This window comes from Hippoglossus hippoglossus, chromosome 19, assembly GCF_009819705.1.
Source record: "Hippoglossus hippoglossus isolate fHipHip1 chromosome 19, fHipHip1.pri, whole genome shotgun sequence".
In the NCBI taxonomy this organism is placed as follows: Eukaryota; Metazoa; Chordata; class Actinopteri; order Pleuronectiformes; family Pleuronectidae; genus Hippoglossus; species Hippoglossus hippoglossus.
The window spans coordinates 6,101,261-6,118,676 of NC_047169.1; the positions used below are offsets into that span (position 1 = coordinate 6,101,261).

The window sequence follows — 17,416 nt, forward strand, 5'->3', positions numbered from 1 at the left end:
TCTTCCCCGCACATGGCTTCAGATGTACGGCCCTAATTAATATCCTGGGACGAGTTAAGTTTTGCATAACAACAACTTTTAAAACATTTAAAGCTCCCGTACCGTCCGTGTTTTACGATATAAAAATACTCTCCTTGAAAAATCACATTTCATAAGAGCTTTTCAACAAAAGCGTGGAATTGGCTGGTTAAAAAAAAAAAACAATTCCTAAAATCGCATCTACTCTTTCTTTCTTGTCGAAAAGCCCAGATTCTATAAATATGCAGATGCATTCAAATGCATTTTTGAACTGAAGGAGTCTTCTTTAAAATGTTTTGCAGCAGGACGTAGAGAGAGAGGTGAGATTCTGCGCCTGTGCACTCACTGACTCCCAAATAGTCAGGGGGAAGGAAAGGTCGATGAGTTTAAGTGTCCCGCAAAATGATGGATTGTAGCGTTTCTCCCTGCGTCTTGTCAGCGGAGGCCTCAGCAGCGGCCGGCACTCAAACTCAGCACATACTGGAGGTGCACTGCTGCAGCATCGAGAGACGCGTTGTTGTGATTTACTGTCTAAACCACCGTATTCTCGTTGAATTGAAGACATAACACAATCTCAACTTTTTTGTGCATGCAGAATCTGCAGCCCGGCAGGACACAGGATGTTGAGCATAGCCAGACAGCACTGTATCGGGCAGGGATCAGAAGCAATCCACTGATCCTCTTTCCCCTGAGGCTCATCCTGCTTTGGAGCCTCTAAGATCCCTGCACGATATATGCCTAAGAACGAGCACTGTCGCAGCTAAGCCCAGGGTTTCATAAGTTCATTCTTTGTCTCTGTCTAACCTTCAAGTCCTCCGAGTCAGGTGTGAACGAGAGATAAAGTGTCACCTTTGTGCGTCGGGCTGGTTTACGCGCCGAGAAAAGACGATTTTCCTCTCTTCGTAAACCTCCATAAATTCCTTTATTTGCTTATACATATTACATCTCATGACACATACATACAGTAGAGGCCATTTTCATACATCAAACCATAGATTTCTAATGTCTGTCGATGGGATAAGGAGAAAGAACACAGTGCCTCGTTTTGGTATCTCACAAAAGGGACGTTGGAAGAAAAGCAAGGGGCCGCTTTTTTAATCGCTCGAGTCAAAACAGGTGCCGGAGCCATCCAGAGGAAACGTGTGCAGCGGGGCCGGTGAGGTGAGGTGAGTTTCAGGGGTTGATTCAGGCCAAGTGTGGGCTTTTCTTTTTTTTGGGTATGGTTTTAGCTCCGGTGATCACAACAGCTCCCCGCGCTTCACCTCAAGCAGCAGAGGAGCAGAGTTTCCAGGTAGTCCCAAAGCCATTCTGATGGGATTATGTGCGTTTGATTGATGCCTCATTGATTAGAGGAGATGACATTGTGTAACAGGGAGTCGGGAGCCACGGCTCGACTTGACCCCGGGAGGGACGCTGCTAAAAATTGTTTCAGAAAGTGCACAGGTAAGTGGGGGTTGCACTTGTCAGTTCGCATCCCTGACGAGATCAAGTTCAATTCGGGTTTTTTTTGTGGAGAGGAACGCAGGGGGAAGGTGGGTGGCTGGGGGGGGATTCACGTTGAGTTGACATCAAACAAACAAGCAATCATTCGTCGAAAAATGAAGATGCAGCACAGCCCGAACAAACTTCATGTTTTACGAGCACATTCATGTGATGGAGGCTTCGGTCGCCTGCTCCACCTCCTCGGTAAGAAGGGTATTTAAAGTCCAAAGCTGCATGGATCTCAACTGACAAATCAAATCCTATCAAATCTTCTTACAGGAGAGGTAGATCTCCTCTTCCCCTGTTTGACAGCAACTCTTGCCTTGCGTCGAGGAAGCAAAAGGTTTCTCTCACATCCTTCAAATCCAATTTTTTATTCTGCAGTTATTAGTAACTTTTTTACATTTTACAATCACTATGTCGTAAGCTATATACAAATCAAGCACGTTTAAAAGAAATCATTTTGTGACCCGGGAGTACGAGGCCCAGAGTCGTACTTTTGCTCTAAACATTGGTGTAAATATTCTGTGTATTATAATTTCAGTTATTTATTTTTTTTACAGTTCGTTGGACACAAATAAAACAGCGCAGGTGTCAAAGCTGGCGACAAATTCAATACCTATGTTCTCGATGCCTGGATGTGATTTTTTTGACAGATTAATCTTGCAAAGCTCGTCTCTAACTCTCCCGGCCAAGACGACGGTTCAAGTACAAAATCAGACACACAATCAAAAAAATAAATGTGTATATACTGTAGATAGATTGCATATTAAATATAAATAGACCCTCACGCAGCTCATCAGGGGGCCTCTGAGGTAAGAAAACATCAGCCCTGGTTGACAGATCCTTTCGATTCAAAGCTTCCCTTCGTTTTCTTGGTGTTCACAATGTACATTTCATTTTCCTTCAGATGCTACCCATGCTATTTAAACTGTTGCATGGCCTGCCACTGCCAGAACAGCAGCTAAGTTCATTATGCAACCTACAGTGCGACAATACTGCCAATAGGAAGCCTGTGGCATGGATACACCCCCCATACAGTACATGTAGTACCCTATGCAAGTGATTTATACTAGAAGAGTTGAGCCTGATTTGGAACATTTCAATACAGTTTTATGAGCTTTGTTTCTACTATTGATATTTTAAAAGGGGGAATATATGTTGTCCATGTATGCTTTGTTTTGTCAAATGTTCATGGCTGCACGAAGCAGAGGAAGGAGAAAGTTTCAAAACACGTCACATCTTCAGCGTGGAGACGGTTTCTCTTGTAGCCAGAGTCCCAGCAATACTTCTCAGTGATGTTTCTGACTCTCCTCTGAGAATGGATAAACTCGCCTACTCCAGACTGGACCGTAGATCCAGACCTGACTACACTAGACCAGGGTTCGCCTAGACTGAATCCAGACCAGACCACACAGGGCTGGACTGCATCAAGGCGGACAGCACCTAACCAGAGAGAACTACAGCTGATGTAGATCAGACAAGACTGAACTAGCCTCGCACAGATCCAACTAGATGACCCGTCAGACCAGAATCATAGGCTAGCGTAGCCTAGAGGAGTCCTAACCAGACCGCATGAGTCCAGATCCAAGCACTGGAGGGGTTCAGCAGATGGTGCAGGTCTTTGACTTCCCTCCGTCACCAGCTAGATAAACACAGATAAATAAAAAAGATGTATGGGCACAGGGTCACAAATCTGCCAATTTGTGTGATTGTGAACAAGATGACACGTTGACGACTGATTGGATTTCCACAAAAATTGGTGGAAAGATGCATTAAGGGTCAGGGAAGAACGCATCAAATTTTGGAGTGGATGCATGATTTATTTTTCACTTTGTTTAACATTGCGAGGCAGGACGTTTTCCTCAATTTTCACTATTCTTCCAAGGGTATAACTCTGAATGGATCTAGATATTTAATTTAACATTTCTTAACATATTTACATTTCCTGGCCTCCTCTTCTTCCAGTTTCTTCTTCTGGTCCTCGATGGCCTTCATCTTGGCGTTGTACACCTCGGCCTGCTCGTTCCAGTGTGCCCTGTTGTTCTTCAGGCCGTCAAACATGGGCGTGATCTCTTTGTGAAACCTGGAGAACTCCTGACGAATGAAGGGAAACACACCGAATGTGAGTGTATGTTATTCACAGTGTGGAGGGTGGGTGGGGGGGGGGGGTGTAACATGTCCCTATAGGCACACATCGTAATGCATGTAGCCTCTGTGTGTGTGTTTTTGTCCAAATACCATAGCGAGGTCACATCGCTGCTGGGGCCACGTGGGTTCAACAGGTTCATCTCTGCACATCCTGTTATCTGACCTGAGGTGGTTGAAGCTACAACAACACCTCCGTAAATCTTATAATGAGGCGGTGCGATGAATTATTTAACCCAGCGGTCATTTTGTCTGTCTGTTTTTGTGCATGACGTGTACACGATGTTTAGTTTCCCCCCCCGTATACGGTGTTCCTCATTCAGCTCAGTTGAAACGACACCTTTTTAAACCCTCTAAAACAGCCTTTGCTCATCAGTATTCACTGCACAGTCTGAGGCTTTAAAACAAACAGCACTGTCTTGAAACTAATGCAGCGGATGAGGTTGAAGACGGAGTTTAGTCACTTTTTGTGCTTCACATTTGTGGAGATCTTACTTCTCCAAAGTATCCAGGTTGATTAAATTGAAGTGAGTCAAAACAAGTCATGGGAAGAATCTTTTTTTTTTTTTTTAGGGAGCTTTTCTCCCCTTTTGCAGAGAATTAAAATCCAATCGCAGCTGGATTCAATGGCTTCGCTCCTGTTCGACTGGAGATGTGCTGGAAATACAGCAGCTACAAACACACTCTGCCTCCCGCTCCGATAAATCCACATGTGGTTTCTTTCTTGCCTCAGCGTCCGTCTTCACTATGTCACGTCTTCACTGTTCAGAATGTCTCTGCTCGTCTTAACTCCTGCAAGAAACATCTGAGGTTCTGTGCGGTGTAAGAAAAAAAAAACGATCGTTACCTTGTATACAAACGAGCACACGAAGTCGATGAAACCGCACTGCATCTTGGGAAGCTGCTCGGCACAGTTTCTGTCCATCATGGGCTGAGTGAGGAAGAGGAGAAGACGAAGGGGGTAAACAGTTGCTCGAAAATCCTGAGGAACCTACAAATATATATGTGTTTGAAAGGAAGAGAAGGGGTCTTACAATTGGCTGTTGGTCCAAAACACTTCTCTCCAAATCGCCCTGTTCCCAGAACTCAGCAGCGACCATCAGCGCCACCTAGAGACAAAAAGACACAGGAACAAAAGATGACAAAGGCGACAAAAAAAAGACAAATGAAAAGCAACACAGATATTCTTTTATCTTGAAAATAAGTTCTCATGTACAGTGTAACAGCGACACTTCTCTAAATAATTGAGAATCTAACTTTTTAATGTAACTTTAAATGCTCTCAAACAAGCGGTCGACTAAACGCACAATATGTAACTCCACCCACTAGGGGTCGCTCAATGATAACAACGATAAAACGTTATCCAAGAGACGGGCAAATCCAATGCGTAAAGCGAATATGATGAATTTAAAAGCCGACCAAAAATGAAACAAATGTCTCTGGGTTTGAACTTTGTGGGAAACAAGTCCACGAGTCAAAGAATATATATAATTTAATGAAGCATTGTCGTATATTTGACCTTAAAACCCCTTTAGTTCAGCTGTCATGGCTTTAAACTCTTTTATTCTTTTAAAAAAGAAAGAACACCGCCCTATATAGTTTGTGCAATAATAAGAATGACCTGATATTAGACCCACACTAGGGAGGATTGACTAAAAGGAGAAATTATAATAAAAATCAATAATACATTTCCTCCTTTGTTTCCCCGTGACCTTTTTTTGCACCTCGCGAGTTTCTCTTGATATTTTGAAATCGGCCTGTTCACCCACCTTGCTCTGAACCTCCCAGGGTTTGGTGATAGCTGACAAGTCACAGCCTGTCATCATCATGGCCCTGGAGGCGTAAGACACACAGACAGTCAGGGAGGAGATGATGACACCCTGCCAGTGATGCTGATGAAGTGCAATGGTCGGCTGCTTTCAAAAGCCTCCGCACAGACACTGTTCACGTTAAAAGTAAAGCTGCTTTAAAATCAGATACATACATGACGATTTCCTTCCTGGTGGCGTTGTTGGAGACGTAGGCGATGGCCTCCTTTTCTTCCGCCATCGGCTCGGTGGCGTTCACGATGTTTTGAAACATGGTTCTCTTCCTGCGGGAGGACACGCACACGAGATAGCAGACATGAGCCAAACACATAAAACATAAGAGGATTGCCGGGCTGCAGCTAAACGCTGGAGCAGCTACACTCAGCCGGTCCTCCTCGAGGGTTATTTCATGTCTGAACACTGAACTGGGGCTGCAGCGTGACAGCTGCGATATTTCAGCGAGTATTTTTTCAGAGAACCCACTTGAAGTAAAGGGCCAGATCAGTGGCGATGATGCAGACGTCAAACAAGTGCTGCACATTCTCAAACTGACGCTTCTGGAGGCCGCTGAAGATGTTCAGGCTCTGCACGAGACAAAGAGAGAGAGGAGAGGTCAGAGCGTGCCTCCGTGTTTCAAGCCGAGTCTGAGAACTGAACTATTTCCCCCGATAATCTCCCGTACCTCCTCTGCCATGAGGGTCTTGCTGTACTCCAGGTGGTGCCTCTCCATGATGGAGGAGCCGTGAAGTTTGGCCAGAGGATGTGAACTCCTGCAGAAAACAGACAAGATAATAAATTGACATGTTACACACATACCTGCACTTTCAAAAAGAACCAAACGACGAGTGAATGTGTTTGACTTGCTTGGTCTGGTAGAGGTTGTTGGTTCCTCTATGGTCGATATCATGGCAGAAAGCAGCAGCCACCATGGCAAAGGCATCTAGATCGGAGTAGTACTTCCTCAGCCTCCCTGTCTGTCGGAGGACACGGACACATCATTGATTATATATATATAGATTATTTTACATTAAAATGAAATGTTCTATCCATCTAAATCATCCTTCTGGACGTTTAAACCCCAAAAGAGACAAATATTTGACGTTATAAATACTCGTTTTAAGCGACGTGGACAATATTTCACTTGGTTTGGTGAAATTCTCTTTATGAAGAAATAAAACAGGTTACGGGCCCATGTAAGTGGTTCAGTATCTTGTAAGACGTGTGTTTAACTGTCACCAGATGTATTGTGTTGTATACAGCACCATCAGCTGTAGATATTAAAAGTTTACAGGATCACTCGCTCTCTATGGGAAACAGGAGGAGATGTCCGCAGCTGTACAGACTGGAGGATACGAGCGAAAGCACCGGGCCGCCTTGTGAGACCCTCCTGTTCACAGCAGCTGTGGCAGATGTTGTGCAGGCGTTACCTGGAGCAGGCAGAACATGGTGTGGCCCACGTTGAAGCCGTGCCTCCAGTTGTGGTAGGTGATGGCACGGTAACCCTTCCTCACTGTGTACATCCACCTCGTCAGCGTCTGAGGGAGAAGAGACAAAGTGATGTTATCTGTCCAGAGGGCGTTCGGCTGAGCTGCGACCCAGTGTGAGGTTGCCATGTTTTAAAACAATAAAGTACGCTCTGGTCCCTGTGACCAAGGAAACGCTCTCTGCCCTCACAGCTATAGGCGGCTGGGTATCACCTCGAGAGGCTCATTAAGGATCACGACAACTGCTCTCAGAAAAACAGACCCCAGGCAGTTCTTGTCTGTCACCGTGAAAAAGATTCACAGATGATACTGAACAATTCTCTCAGGCTCATCGGGGCCTCATGCAAGAACATTTTCTCATCTTAAATTTCTCCTACATTTGTTTGCTCCTACAAAAATGCAACGTCACATTCAACAAAGGCTTCTATTTTCATAAAAGTGTGGAATAACAACGGCATTATTTCGCAGCACAAAGGAGTCGTGCGCTCCCCTGTGACATAAATGAATCTAGAATCTTATAATTCAAACTGCAGAGTCAAACTGAAAAATGTCAACATAATTATTCTGTGTTATTTATGTATTTACTTATAATTGGATCTGTGACTCCTACGACACATCTGGAAAATTGGTGAAAGCGACATAACGCTGAACTTGAGAAAAAAATCTTCCTACAAACGGTTCTTGCCATTGTCTCAAAACGCACTCATTTCATTAAAATAAGAAAATGAGTTCCACATGATTGTCATACAGATTATACGTGCATTTAAAATTTCACTGCAAGTTTCCACGTCATTCATGGTAAAAACAAATCCTCCCAATTCATCCAATCTCTTCGCAGCTGGACAAGAAGCCTGTAGAGGTCCTCCCCTGCACCGTGACACCTTGTGTGACTCACCTCCGCGGGGACTTTAAACTTCTCGACCACTCCGAGCTCGAAGAACATGCGAATGCCGGCTTTGATGAGGCCGAACTCTGACACGGGGAAGTCGCTGAAGGAGAACTTGTACAGATCCTCCCCGTTGACGTTGTTGGCCACCGGGCAGGTTGCCCTCTGCGCAGAAACAGAAAACATTCGTTTTGTGTGTGTGCCTGTGTATGTGAGGACTGGATGACGGAGACACTCTGTGGGATCATTCCAGAGTTTGATCTCATTATGTCCTGAAAGATCAAAGGGAACCTACCAACAGTTTGTACATCTCCTTCTGGTCGCAGTCTTCAGGCTCCGAGTCGAACTTCTCTTTGGTGTTCTGGTAATGAGCGGGAGAAGAATGCTTTGAAATGACATTTACATTCTACTCGTGAACATCCTGCAGCCTGAATTCTCACATCGGCAACAAAAAAAAGAGGAAAAAATATCCTGGTGTCAGGTTTTCAGACACTTCAGACGAGCGCTCCGAGCAGTAACCCCCCCGTAAACTGCCATGTCATCTTATCAAGCGGATAAACGATCCGAGCTTCTGCTAGTCCTGTAATAGCTGCATCTGGAGGACTACTACTCAGAAAGCCATTCACACTGCAATAACCTTTAACACCTTTTAATTCCTGCTCGAGCGGCCTCTTGAGCAAACGTCGAGAGATCACAGGTAAAGAACACGAAGGGAGTGCAGCTCGATACTCACCAGGATGGACTGCAGCTCTTCCGGGGTGCACCTGGTCTGGCACATGAGCATCTCCTGGGCGATGTCTTTCCTGTACTCCATTCGGTTCAGCCTGTCGTAGGTGTCGCAGACCAGCACGGACCAGCCGAGGAACTGTGTCAGGGCCTGGAGCGGACGATGGAGGGGAGGACGAGAGAAGTTTTAAAGGGAACTATCAAGTGCCATTGTTGTTTATAATTAATTAAGTTAATAAATACACTCAGTGCAACATCTCTGGTTACTTCTCTTCACACAGACAGACAGCATCACATCCAAAATAAGAAATATGAGCGAGAGAATGCACGTTGCTGACCTCGGTGATCTGCTCATCGTGTTCGTCAAACGGTTTGCCATCTTTCCTGTTGAAGAAAGTGGCGATGCCCACAATCTCTTCCTTCTTGTTGACGATGGGCAGCGACAGGACGTTCTTGATGACGAAACCTGTGTCGTCCACGGCCTCTTTCTGAAAGACATTCACATCACATCTTTTAAATCTGGGCCCCGTTTGTCCTCAACACGAGCAGTAACTACTATGTTATGACATGGGCAAACAGTGCAGGGACAGACTGGATGTATTTGTTTTGGATGTTTAAATTGCATGTTCTGTATGTTGCTGTGAAAGCGTCCTCACCTGGAAAGTGAAGAAGTCGTCTGCAGCCACGTTCATCATGTTGCAAATCTGCAGTCACATTAAAAAAACATTTGATTTGGACAATTTGATATTTGTACAAGTGTTTAACTTTCAATCAAAGCTGCTATTTCTAATCAGTCTAAAAAAAAAAGATGTGCATAACATTTATCTACCTTTGCTTGTTATAGTTTATCCTATAATTTACTAAAAGGAATTGTAATCTGTTCATTGGACTTAAGCTCCATCACATTGAACTGAAAGTGTCCCCTCCACTCTGTGTTTCATTCTCATTTTCATGTCCCGGGCTTCGGTTGTTGATGTGTCTCTGCACCTAAGTCACACATCAATTCCCCCTTATTGTCATTCTTTTATAATCCCACTGGTTCTGGTAATGTGTTGCCCTGCAGCGGCCGGGGGGGGGGGGACTTACGAAGCCATTCTCTGCCACGTAGGTCGGCAGTCCGCTGACTAAAGCCCAGTGATCTGCAGGTGGAGCACTGAGAGGGAGAGAAACACACAGAGTGGAGTGAGCTGCAGGGAGAGAATCACTCCCTGACAAGCATGTTGAAACAGTGCTGACGCTCGGGCACACGTTTCATCCACAAGTCACATCGGTCACAATTCATAAAAACACTCGTCAGAAACCATCAGAACTGTCTGAGCTGCAAATTAATGGTTAACAAACATCATTATTTCATGTTTTCAGAAAAATAGGAAGTGATAAAATGTGGACTTTAAACTTTTCTTCATCTGATTGAGTGTGAGACGACGAACTATACAAATAAAGTCAGGAATTGTGTTTTAATGAATTGGTCTGGGTGCTGCTTACGGTATGACTTTGATTTCCTCTTTGCCTTCCAGGAGGTAGTCGATGATCTTGTAAAAGATGACTTCCTGTATGAAAAGGAGAAGCCTCTCAGAAATTAAAAACTCATCCTCTCCAAACTTTGTTGGACAATGGAGAATTTTTTAAAAAGTAGGATTTAAAATGTGTCAAAAGCTGAAGGAAATTAATTTGTTACCCTGCCGTCTGGTGTTTTTGGGCCTTTATAGGGTTCCACGTCTCCCAGTTTCACTGGCCATTCATCATAGAATTCCTACAGGTAAAACAAAACAGACCATCATTAAAGTGGTGCAGCCACCAATGCTATCGCTCTCTCGCTCGCTAGCTCTCTTCTGCAGGACCAACCTTCTCTTTGGTCATGTCCAACAGGCCCACTGAGTATCGCTCACATTGTAGATAGGTCCTAACAGTGTAGAGCGCTTTGTGGAACTGTCTCTCAATGTCCGTCAGCTCCTCAAACACTTTACTGGCCGACCAGAGCAGCACCTATGAGAAAGGAAACAGGTGTCAATGTTTATGGGGCTGTTCGGTGCATTAGAAAACCCCAACATGTAACTAACAGGGGATATTTTCAATTTGGGTGATGAGAGATTCCCGCTGGTTATCATCACAGTATAAAGGTTATAAATTCAATAAAACACCATTTCCTTGACTGACAGGAGAGTTTATGTATTGAACAGCTTACCTGACTCCTCCTGGACTCCACGTTGAACATGTAGGTTGTGTAGTGCTGCAGGGCGATGACTTGGGTAAAGTTCATGTATTTGTGGAAGAGCTGAGGACAAAATGAGATTAGACGCTTCATCAATACAGACGCAGATTCAAAACTGTGGCACAAGTCATTTCTTTCAAATAAGAAGTAAAGATTTGCGTAAGAAAAGAGGTTCTCCGTCATTTAAAGAGGAATAAAAACTGGGTGTTTGAACTGAGTAGGAGTTCTGTCCTCAGATTGTGGCTAAAATATGACGAAATTTTAATTTAAAGTCAGCAAACATTGACTTAAACAAGTCTTTTCTGGTCATGTTTGGCTAATCTATACACTGATTACACAGCCATTGCACATAGGTTTACATAAATATACATTTCATAAGTCTTCACAGGCAGATTGATTGATCTGTCAAGCATGTGTTTCTATTTTAATACGGAAGTTTAAAAGTTTAAGAGATAATGTGAAGAGAAAAAGACGAAAACAGCTCCTGCCTCTGTGTCTTTCCACCAAACACAGAGAACACAGACACGTTATAATGCATCTTAGCAGTTAAAGCCTTCGTCTTACTTCTCAGCTTCTTCCTTGTGAGCGGGTTCATTCTTTATGGAATTGTGCCTCAGTGTGTGTTTGTAGCATCTGAATAACAGGGAACAGTAGTGACTGCGCTTTGATATCGACGACTACGATAACATATTCCTAATTAAATCATTGTGTGTTTGTTTTAAAACTTGAATGTTCCAAAGCAACCGCGTGGAGGCAGTCAGGTCTGACTCCCACTGACTTAATGGGAGTGTGTTGCTCTCTACTGGCGAGATGTAATTACGGCAATAATCTTTATTACCAGCTGCTGTCGCGGGCTGATCATAAAGCTGCTTATTGGTATTGTTTTCACATTGTCGGTGTGTGTGTGTGTGTGTGTGTGTGTGTCCTGGAGACACCTGCTGTGTGGAGTTTATTCACACAGTTTTCACTTTGACAAATGTTTGTATGTCTGAGTGTCTCTGAACAGATGTTGTCGCCCTGACGGCATCACAGCTGAGCAACGTGCTGTCGACTACACAATCATTATGTGTAGTCGACATCAAACTGAAGGTCAGGTTTAACTGATACGTATTATAATGTTATATTATTTACTACTTGTGTAGTAAATAATTGTGTAACAATGTGACTACTGATCTAGCAATGATTACTAAGTACTTGTACAATAATATAGTATTATTTACAGATTTTTCATAAGAATGTGGTACTAGTTACTGAGTATAGTACAGAGTATAATGTAGTACTGACAACTGATTATTTATGTAAAAGTATAGCACTGACTAGTAAGTACCTAGATAATAATGTGGTAATGAGTACTGAGTACTTATGTAATAACGTGGTATTAACTACTGATTATTGGGTCAGAACATCAACATGTTGACATGATTCAGTTCCATGATAATCTCTAGTTTAGTTTTATTTTAAATATCTTTTGAAAGTAGCAGAAAAGTGACTGTGGATATAAAACAAGAATCAATGTGGACCAGTGTGTATTACAGCTGCTCCTTCTTAATGCAAAGAGGAAGCACTGAACACAGTTTAGGTTTCTGTGTCTGATCGTTTTGTCTAATACGTGAAACCGTCCGTGTCCCAGCTCCCTGAGCCGCTCACTGCTGATCAGAGGGAATCAGGATGTGTAAAGAGTGAGTTCTTACAGCCTCGTCCTCGGGAGTGAACTGATCGGCTCCTATTTTGTTCAGAGCCATGACGACTCCGAGACATTCCTTGTCCACGGTTAGAGGGAACGTGAGCATGCACTTGGTCTTGTATCCAGTCTGTTTGTCCACAAAGTCACAGAACTTTGGATTCTGGACGGGGAGACAAAGGAAACTGTGTGTTAGGTGTAGTTAAATCCAAAGGAGGTAACAAAACCACATCACTAACACACAACTACACAACTAGTGTTCATTTCATTCTGAGCAGTTCAGTCATGACGGGCCTGTTAGATGTAAAGATTATTTCCCTCCACACAACAAGCAGATCTAATTTTAAAAACATGCTTTTTACTTTTTGTTCAGAGATTCATATTCTATTATTCTTTCAAGTTTAAAGACTAAATTTGTTCTGGAGTGACGGTTGTGCTTTCAAACAACTCTGAGGAAGATCAATTACATGTTATACTTCCTCTCATGCTCACATTAGCCATATATCAATATATATTGGACCTTTGTAATTTTGCTAATGATGACAAATATATATAATTATTGCCCAGACGTACTTTTAGCACATAAAAACAGGCTTTTAACAAAAATAGATTATGGGTAAAAATACATTAATACATAAATTATTTGATGCCATTTTACTAATATATTTTATCACAGATTTTTGATTTTGTGCATCAGTGGAATTTTCCAGAATTGCATTAATAATACAAGCAGATTAAAATAAAGTAGAAGAAACATCACTTTTATCAGTGTGCTGGTAAATTATTGATGTGTTCTACATTTAATCATTTTATACCAGCCTGTGATCTTTTATATATTTTAAGTTGATGAAACAACCAATTAAGGTAATTTCCTCTTTTTAAAGGTCATTTTCACCAGATATTTTTCAGACTTCACTCCTCACCTTTGAGACGTCAGGGACATTTTGGGGCTTTTTGCAGTGCGCAGTGAACCCGACAATGCCCATGTCCAGGGGGAACACGATCTCCCCCTGCGGATGCACCAGGTTGCCCTCGTACTTGGAGGTCGGGGTCACATCAAAGAGCGAGGTGGCGAGCTCGGGTATTCCGTTTCGAGAGCGGCACATGTAAAAACTGACCCTGTCCGCCTGCAGGATCAGGGCGACCCTCTGCAGCACCTTGTGCAGGGGCTTCTCCATGTCCCCCGGCTTCTGCAGCTCCTGGATCAGCTCGAAGATGATGGCGGCCTCCTGCACGGAGTTAACATCCTTGAAGGAAGCAGTGTCTTTGACATCCAGAGCCGCGGAGAAGGCGGCCGTCAGGGCCTCGGCACGCAGCTTCTTGTCAAAGTACTCTTTGGCGAACTGCGGGTTGTTCTCCAGGTACTTCTCCACGCTACCCTTGTCTGCCATGTTGAACTTTTGTAGTTTTTAATATTCCCCGTCCCTCTTATTCACAGAAGCATCACCAGCCAGGGGGGAAGAGTCAAAGCGGTGAGGGGAGCCGGGCTGTGGCCTGCAGGGTGGGGTAGGATCAGTAGCGGCCGTGTACGCGGAGGTGCATCCTGCTCCACGGTCCCTGAGGGAGTCACTAATGCCTCCCGTGTCCACCGACAGACAGAATAGGACAGAGCAGGGCTTAGAGGCTGAGAGGATCAATGTGGCCGCTAATTAATGTGACGTCATGACATTAAAACCCCTGCTCTAAGCGTCCTTAACCCGCAAATCCCAACGCTGATCATTTTATATCAGGCACTGCTCCCCGTCCGAGGCAGCAGGCAGGAGGCAGGAGAGTGTGAGACCGCTGTCAGGTCAAATGCCGGCGTGGACATCAGGAGAGAAACACCTCATGGTTTCATCTGACGTGAAAATAAACAGTGACACTAAATCTAAGTCAGGCTGGCTGCTAGTCAAGTCAGTTTTATTTATATTAAAGTCGAAGGGCACCTGAGAACACACGCGTCCTCCAGCCAGGGCCCAACAGTCCCCTTATGAAACCACATTTGAATTAGATTTGTATTTGGATCTGCACCAAACTGCTCATAAATATCAGTTCCCCTAAACATTTCAGATTTTTTTAAATTAAGATCCATGAATTGTTCTCTGAGAAACCAAGGGTGAAAACAAAACCTCCTTGGCAGAAGTATTTGATTACAGGCAGGAATATTACAAAATTACACGTTAACATAATCTTTTCAAATAGTGAACTCTGCTTTTGTGAGGGCAGGTCTATTTATAATATTATTTAACCCACAATTCCCTCCATGAGCAAGCACTTGGCAACAGTGGTAGCTCCATGAGGTGCCTGGCTAAAGGGCAAACCAGCAATCGGTGAACAGAGCCGCTTCGATCCCAGGCGCTGCACTCACACCAGTAACCCACAGTTCCAGTCCAACATTGACTGACTCATCGCTGTTTACGACACGTATCAAACAACGTGATGATCTCAGCCTGAGCTGCTCTAGGTGCCGCTGTCCTATCCGTGTTGTTGCTGCTACAGTGGAAGTGGAACCCTGAATAGCATCAGCCACAGAAAACTACCGGGCTCCGAGCCATGGTTGGTCGCCTCTCTTATTCTCTAACTGTGCGGCCTTCCTGCCCGTGTGCTCTAATGAAATCACCATTATTATGGAAGAATAGGCCTCGATGTGGGCATTAGCCAATTAGTGGGACTTGGACGTCTGAGAACAAGGCCCGAAACAAAGATGAGTGGCTATTATTAACTGATCTTACTGTCTGGTTAGCCGCTGGCAGGCTGGCAAGACAAGGGGTTCCGCACTATTTTTCGCTGTGGGGATTAAGGCAAGCTTATCAAGGGAGAACTACAAAATGTGTGTGTGTGTGTGTGTGTGTGTGTGTGTGTGTGTGTGTGTGTGTGTGTGTGTGTGTGTGTGTGTGTGTGTGTGTGTGGATGTGAGGCAGTGATATAAATAAATAAAATAAATTAGAGCGTGGAATTCCACAGCAGCAGAAACTGTTTCTCTTGATGCAGAAGGCAAGTTCAGGCAAATTACATGTATGAGTGTAAGAGAGTGTTTGAGACAAACCATAAAATCGTTATAAGACCAAAAAAAAGCATTTAAACAAAGATGTTAGAGTTAGAATTTGAAAATTATAATTATTGCAAGAGTAAAGAATAAAGCGCAGTGTAAGAAAGTAGTAATTATTTGATTTCAAACAGAAATCAGCCTTGATTTAAAATAAGTTTTGACTCTGGAGACAGAAAGCAGACCCGTCCCTGACACCCTGAAGGTCTGGGTGGTTAAACAATGGTTGATAAAGATCTGACAGGACTGCTGAGGCTGAATGCCATCGTTTTTAACGTGTCTGCTAAAATGAAGGTCCATGACAACCCTGTGATTTCAGGCTCTGTCTGATCCTTGACTTTTAATTGTTCCTCCTTGTCTCCAAAAGCGACTACACCAGTTTTATGCTTATTTAACTGCAGAAATACAGTTGACGATTGAAAATAAATAGCCAATAAAAAGTCCTTGGGTGTTGTAATTTACTTGGAACAAGCTCCAAACTTTTATTTTAATTGAACTGTACAGTTTTTAAGATACAATTGGATGATCTATGTCTCAGTCCTTGTGGAGTCAACAGTGCTGATGCAGCTCTTTAAATTAAGGTCAAAGGTAGAGGTTGGATTGCATTATATTTATGTACATAGACAAAAGAGAGAAACTTCACTTCCACGTTGAGCTACTGCCTTCGACCAAGCTCTGAAACTCAGACGGGAGCAGAACGTCTTTTACTCTAAACTGTATTTTATAAGAGATCATTTGGGTTTGCAAGTTACTCAACTTTCACATCCCATCAAAACAAGACATGGCCGCCTGCTTTAAGCATGACGTTACAGTTACATTGCCAAAACGTTAAACACACACACACACACACAGCACAGTCGTATGTTGTTTCTTGGCCGGTCTTGACGATTATGAAATATTCTCACTGCTTCTGGCCAAATTCCAGCCGCTACTTCTTCTGCGTAAAAATGAGTGATTGCAGTGTTTTCCAGCGAACGAGGCCGGTGGTTATGCAACTGCAGATGTTTGGCCGAGCTGCGCTCTTTTATTTAAACAGGCCGTCAAAGGACCGGCTCCATGACCTCAGTGCAAAACAACAGCGGCAAGTCGTTCATAAATTTATGCATCAAAGTCACGACTTTACTTTAAAACGGAAGCCGTTTCCTGTATTTGTATCTTTTTATATAAAAACACAATAGATCCCTGATTTACTTTTTTTTAAATTACAGCAACACTTAAAGAGAAGATGCTAGAATGTATTTTACTTGAGTTGATTAATCCCAGATTAACGATACAAAGGAAGTAAACTTGAGTGATCCGACACAAACATGTGACAGTTCAGACGCCAACAAACACATGAGGTCATAATCTTTGATTAGTGATCACCTCTCTCTCTCTCTGACGCCGATTAGTTTCTGTTGAAAGTCCATCTATACGAAAACAGTGCTGGAGGTTTTAAAGGTTTCCCTTGAGTGGATAATCAGGTCATCAGCTGATACAGGGACAGTGATGCTGCTGGGAAGCACACTCACACAAAAACAATCACACACACACTCATGCACAAACACACACACCTCCTCCAACATTTCCTTAACTAGAAAATGGAGAAAAGGCTGAAACATGCATAAAGTTAACTTTTCCACCCTAAAAAAAGGAGGGTTCAGTCCATGCACACAAAAACATCTCACTCAGATTCATCACGTCAAGTTGCAGGTTTGTGCAAAAAAATCAATCAGCTCAAATGACGATGGATATAAATCATCACCATGTTTTCACAGAGCAGGCCTTTACTGTATATGTGTGTTTTTATCTTCACGTGTATTGTACAGCATATTGCAGGGGGGGGCTCTTGGCTTGGTCAGTGGTTTCTTTCACAAGACCCAGAGAACCTGTGTTCCGTGTGGAGGGGTGGTCAGCAGCCAGATGTGCAGAGCACACAAATCAATAGGACTGGGACCAGCAGTTAT

General features: G+C 43.5%; 1 protein-coding gene across 2 annotated transcripts; it reads right to left on the reverse strand.

The window, feature by feature from the left end:
• Window positions 1-1,694: 1,694 nt before the first annotated feature.
• On the reverse strand, window positions 1,695-13,860 carry pde6c (phosphodiesterase 6C, cGMP-specific, cone, alpha prime). Of its 2 annotated transcripts, XM_034569780.1 has the most exons (23): window positions 13,369-13,860; window positions 12,456-12,608; window positions 10,738-10,827; window positions 10,398-10,538; window positions 10,231-10,305; window positions 10,038-10,102; window positions 9,639-9,705; window positions 9,209-9,256; window positions 8,891-9,040; window positions 8,560-8,703; window positions 8,122-8,187; window positions 7,836-7,991; window positions 6,884-6,991; window positions 6,321-6,430; window positions 6,139-6,226; window positions 5,940-6,040; window positions 5,633-5,740; window positions 5,418-5,481; window positions 4,683-4,757; window positions 4,496-4,579; window positions 3,444-3,597; window positions 3,068-3,145; window positions 1,695-1,822 (listed from the first exon to the last, which is right to left on the reverse strand). In XM_034569780.1, the coding sequence occupies exons 1-22, from the start codon at window positions 13,834-13,836 to the stop codon at window positions 3,105-3,107; spliced, it is 2,556 nt and encodes an 851-aa protein (XP_034425671.1). In that variant the 5' UTR covers window positions 13,837-13,860; the 3' UTR covers window positions 1,695-1,822; window positions 3,068-3,104. The 2 variants fall into 2 exon arrangements, with proteins under 2 accessions (XP_034425671.1, XP_034425670.1); XM_034569779.1 differs by lacking the exon at window positions 1,695-1,822 and having other exon boundaries at window positions 2,586-3,145.
• Between the last annotated feature and the right edge of the window lie 3,556 nt (window positions 13,861-17,416).

What these genes read in the sequence shown, in the direction of transcription:
- pde6c (XM_034569780.1), bottom strand. Translation starts at nt 13,836, where the DNA reads ATGGCAGACAAGGGTAGCGTGGAGAAGTACCTGGAGAACAACCCGCAG. An exon ending in AGTTTAAAGTCCCCGCGGAG is followed by an intron (nt 6,992 to 7,835) that starts GTGAGTCACACA and finishes CTTCTCCCTCAG; the next exon opens with ACGCTGACGAGGTGGATGTA. An exon ending in ACCAGGAAGGAAATCGTCAT is followed by an intron (nt 5,482 to 5,632) that starts GTATGTATCTGA and finishes TTACGCCTCCAG; the next exon opens with GGCCATGATGATGACAGGCT.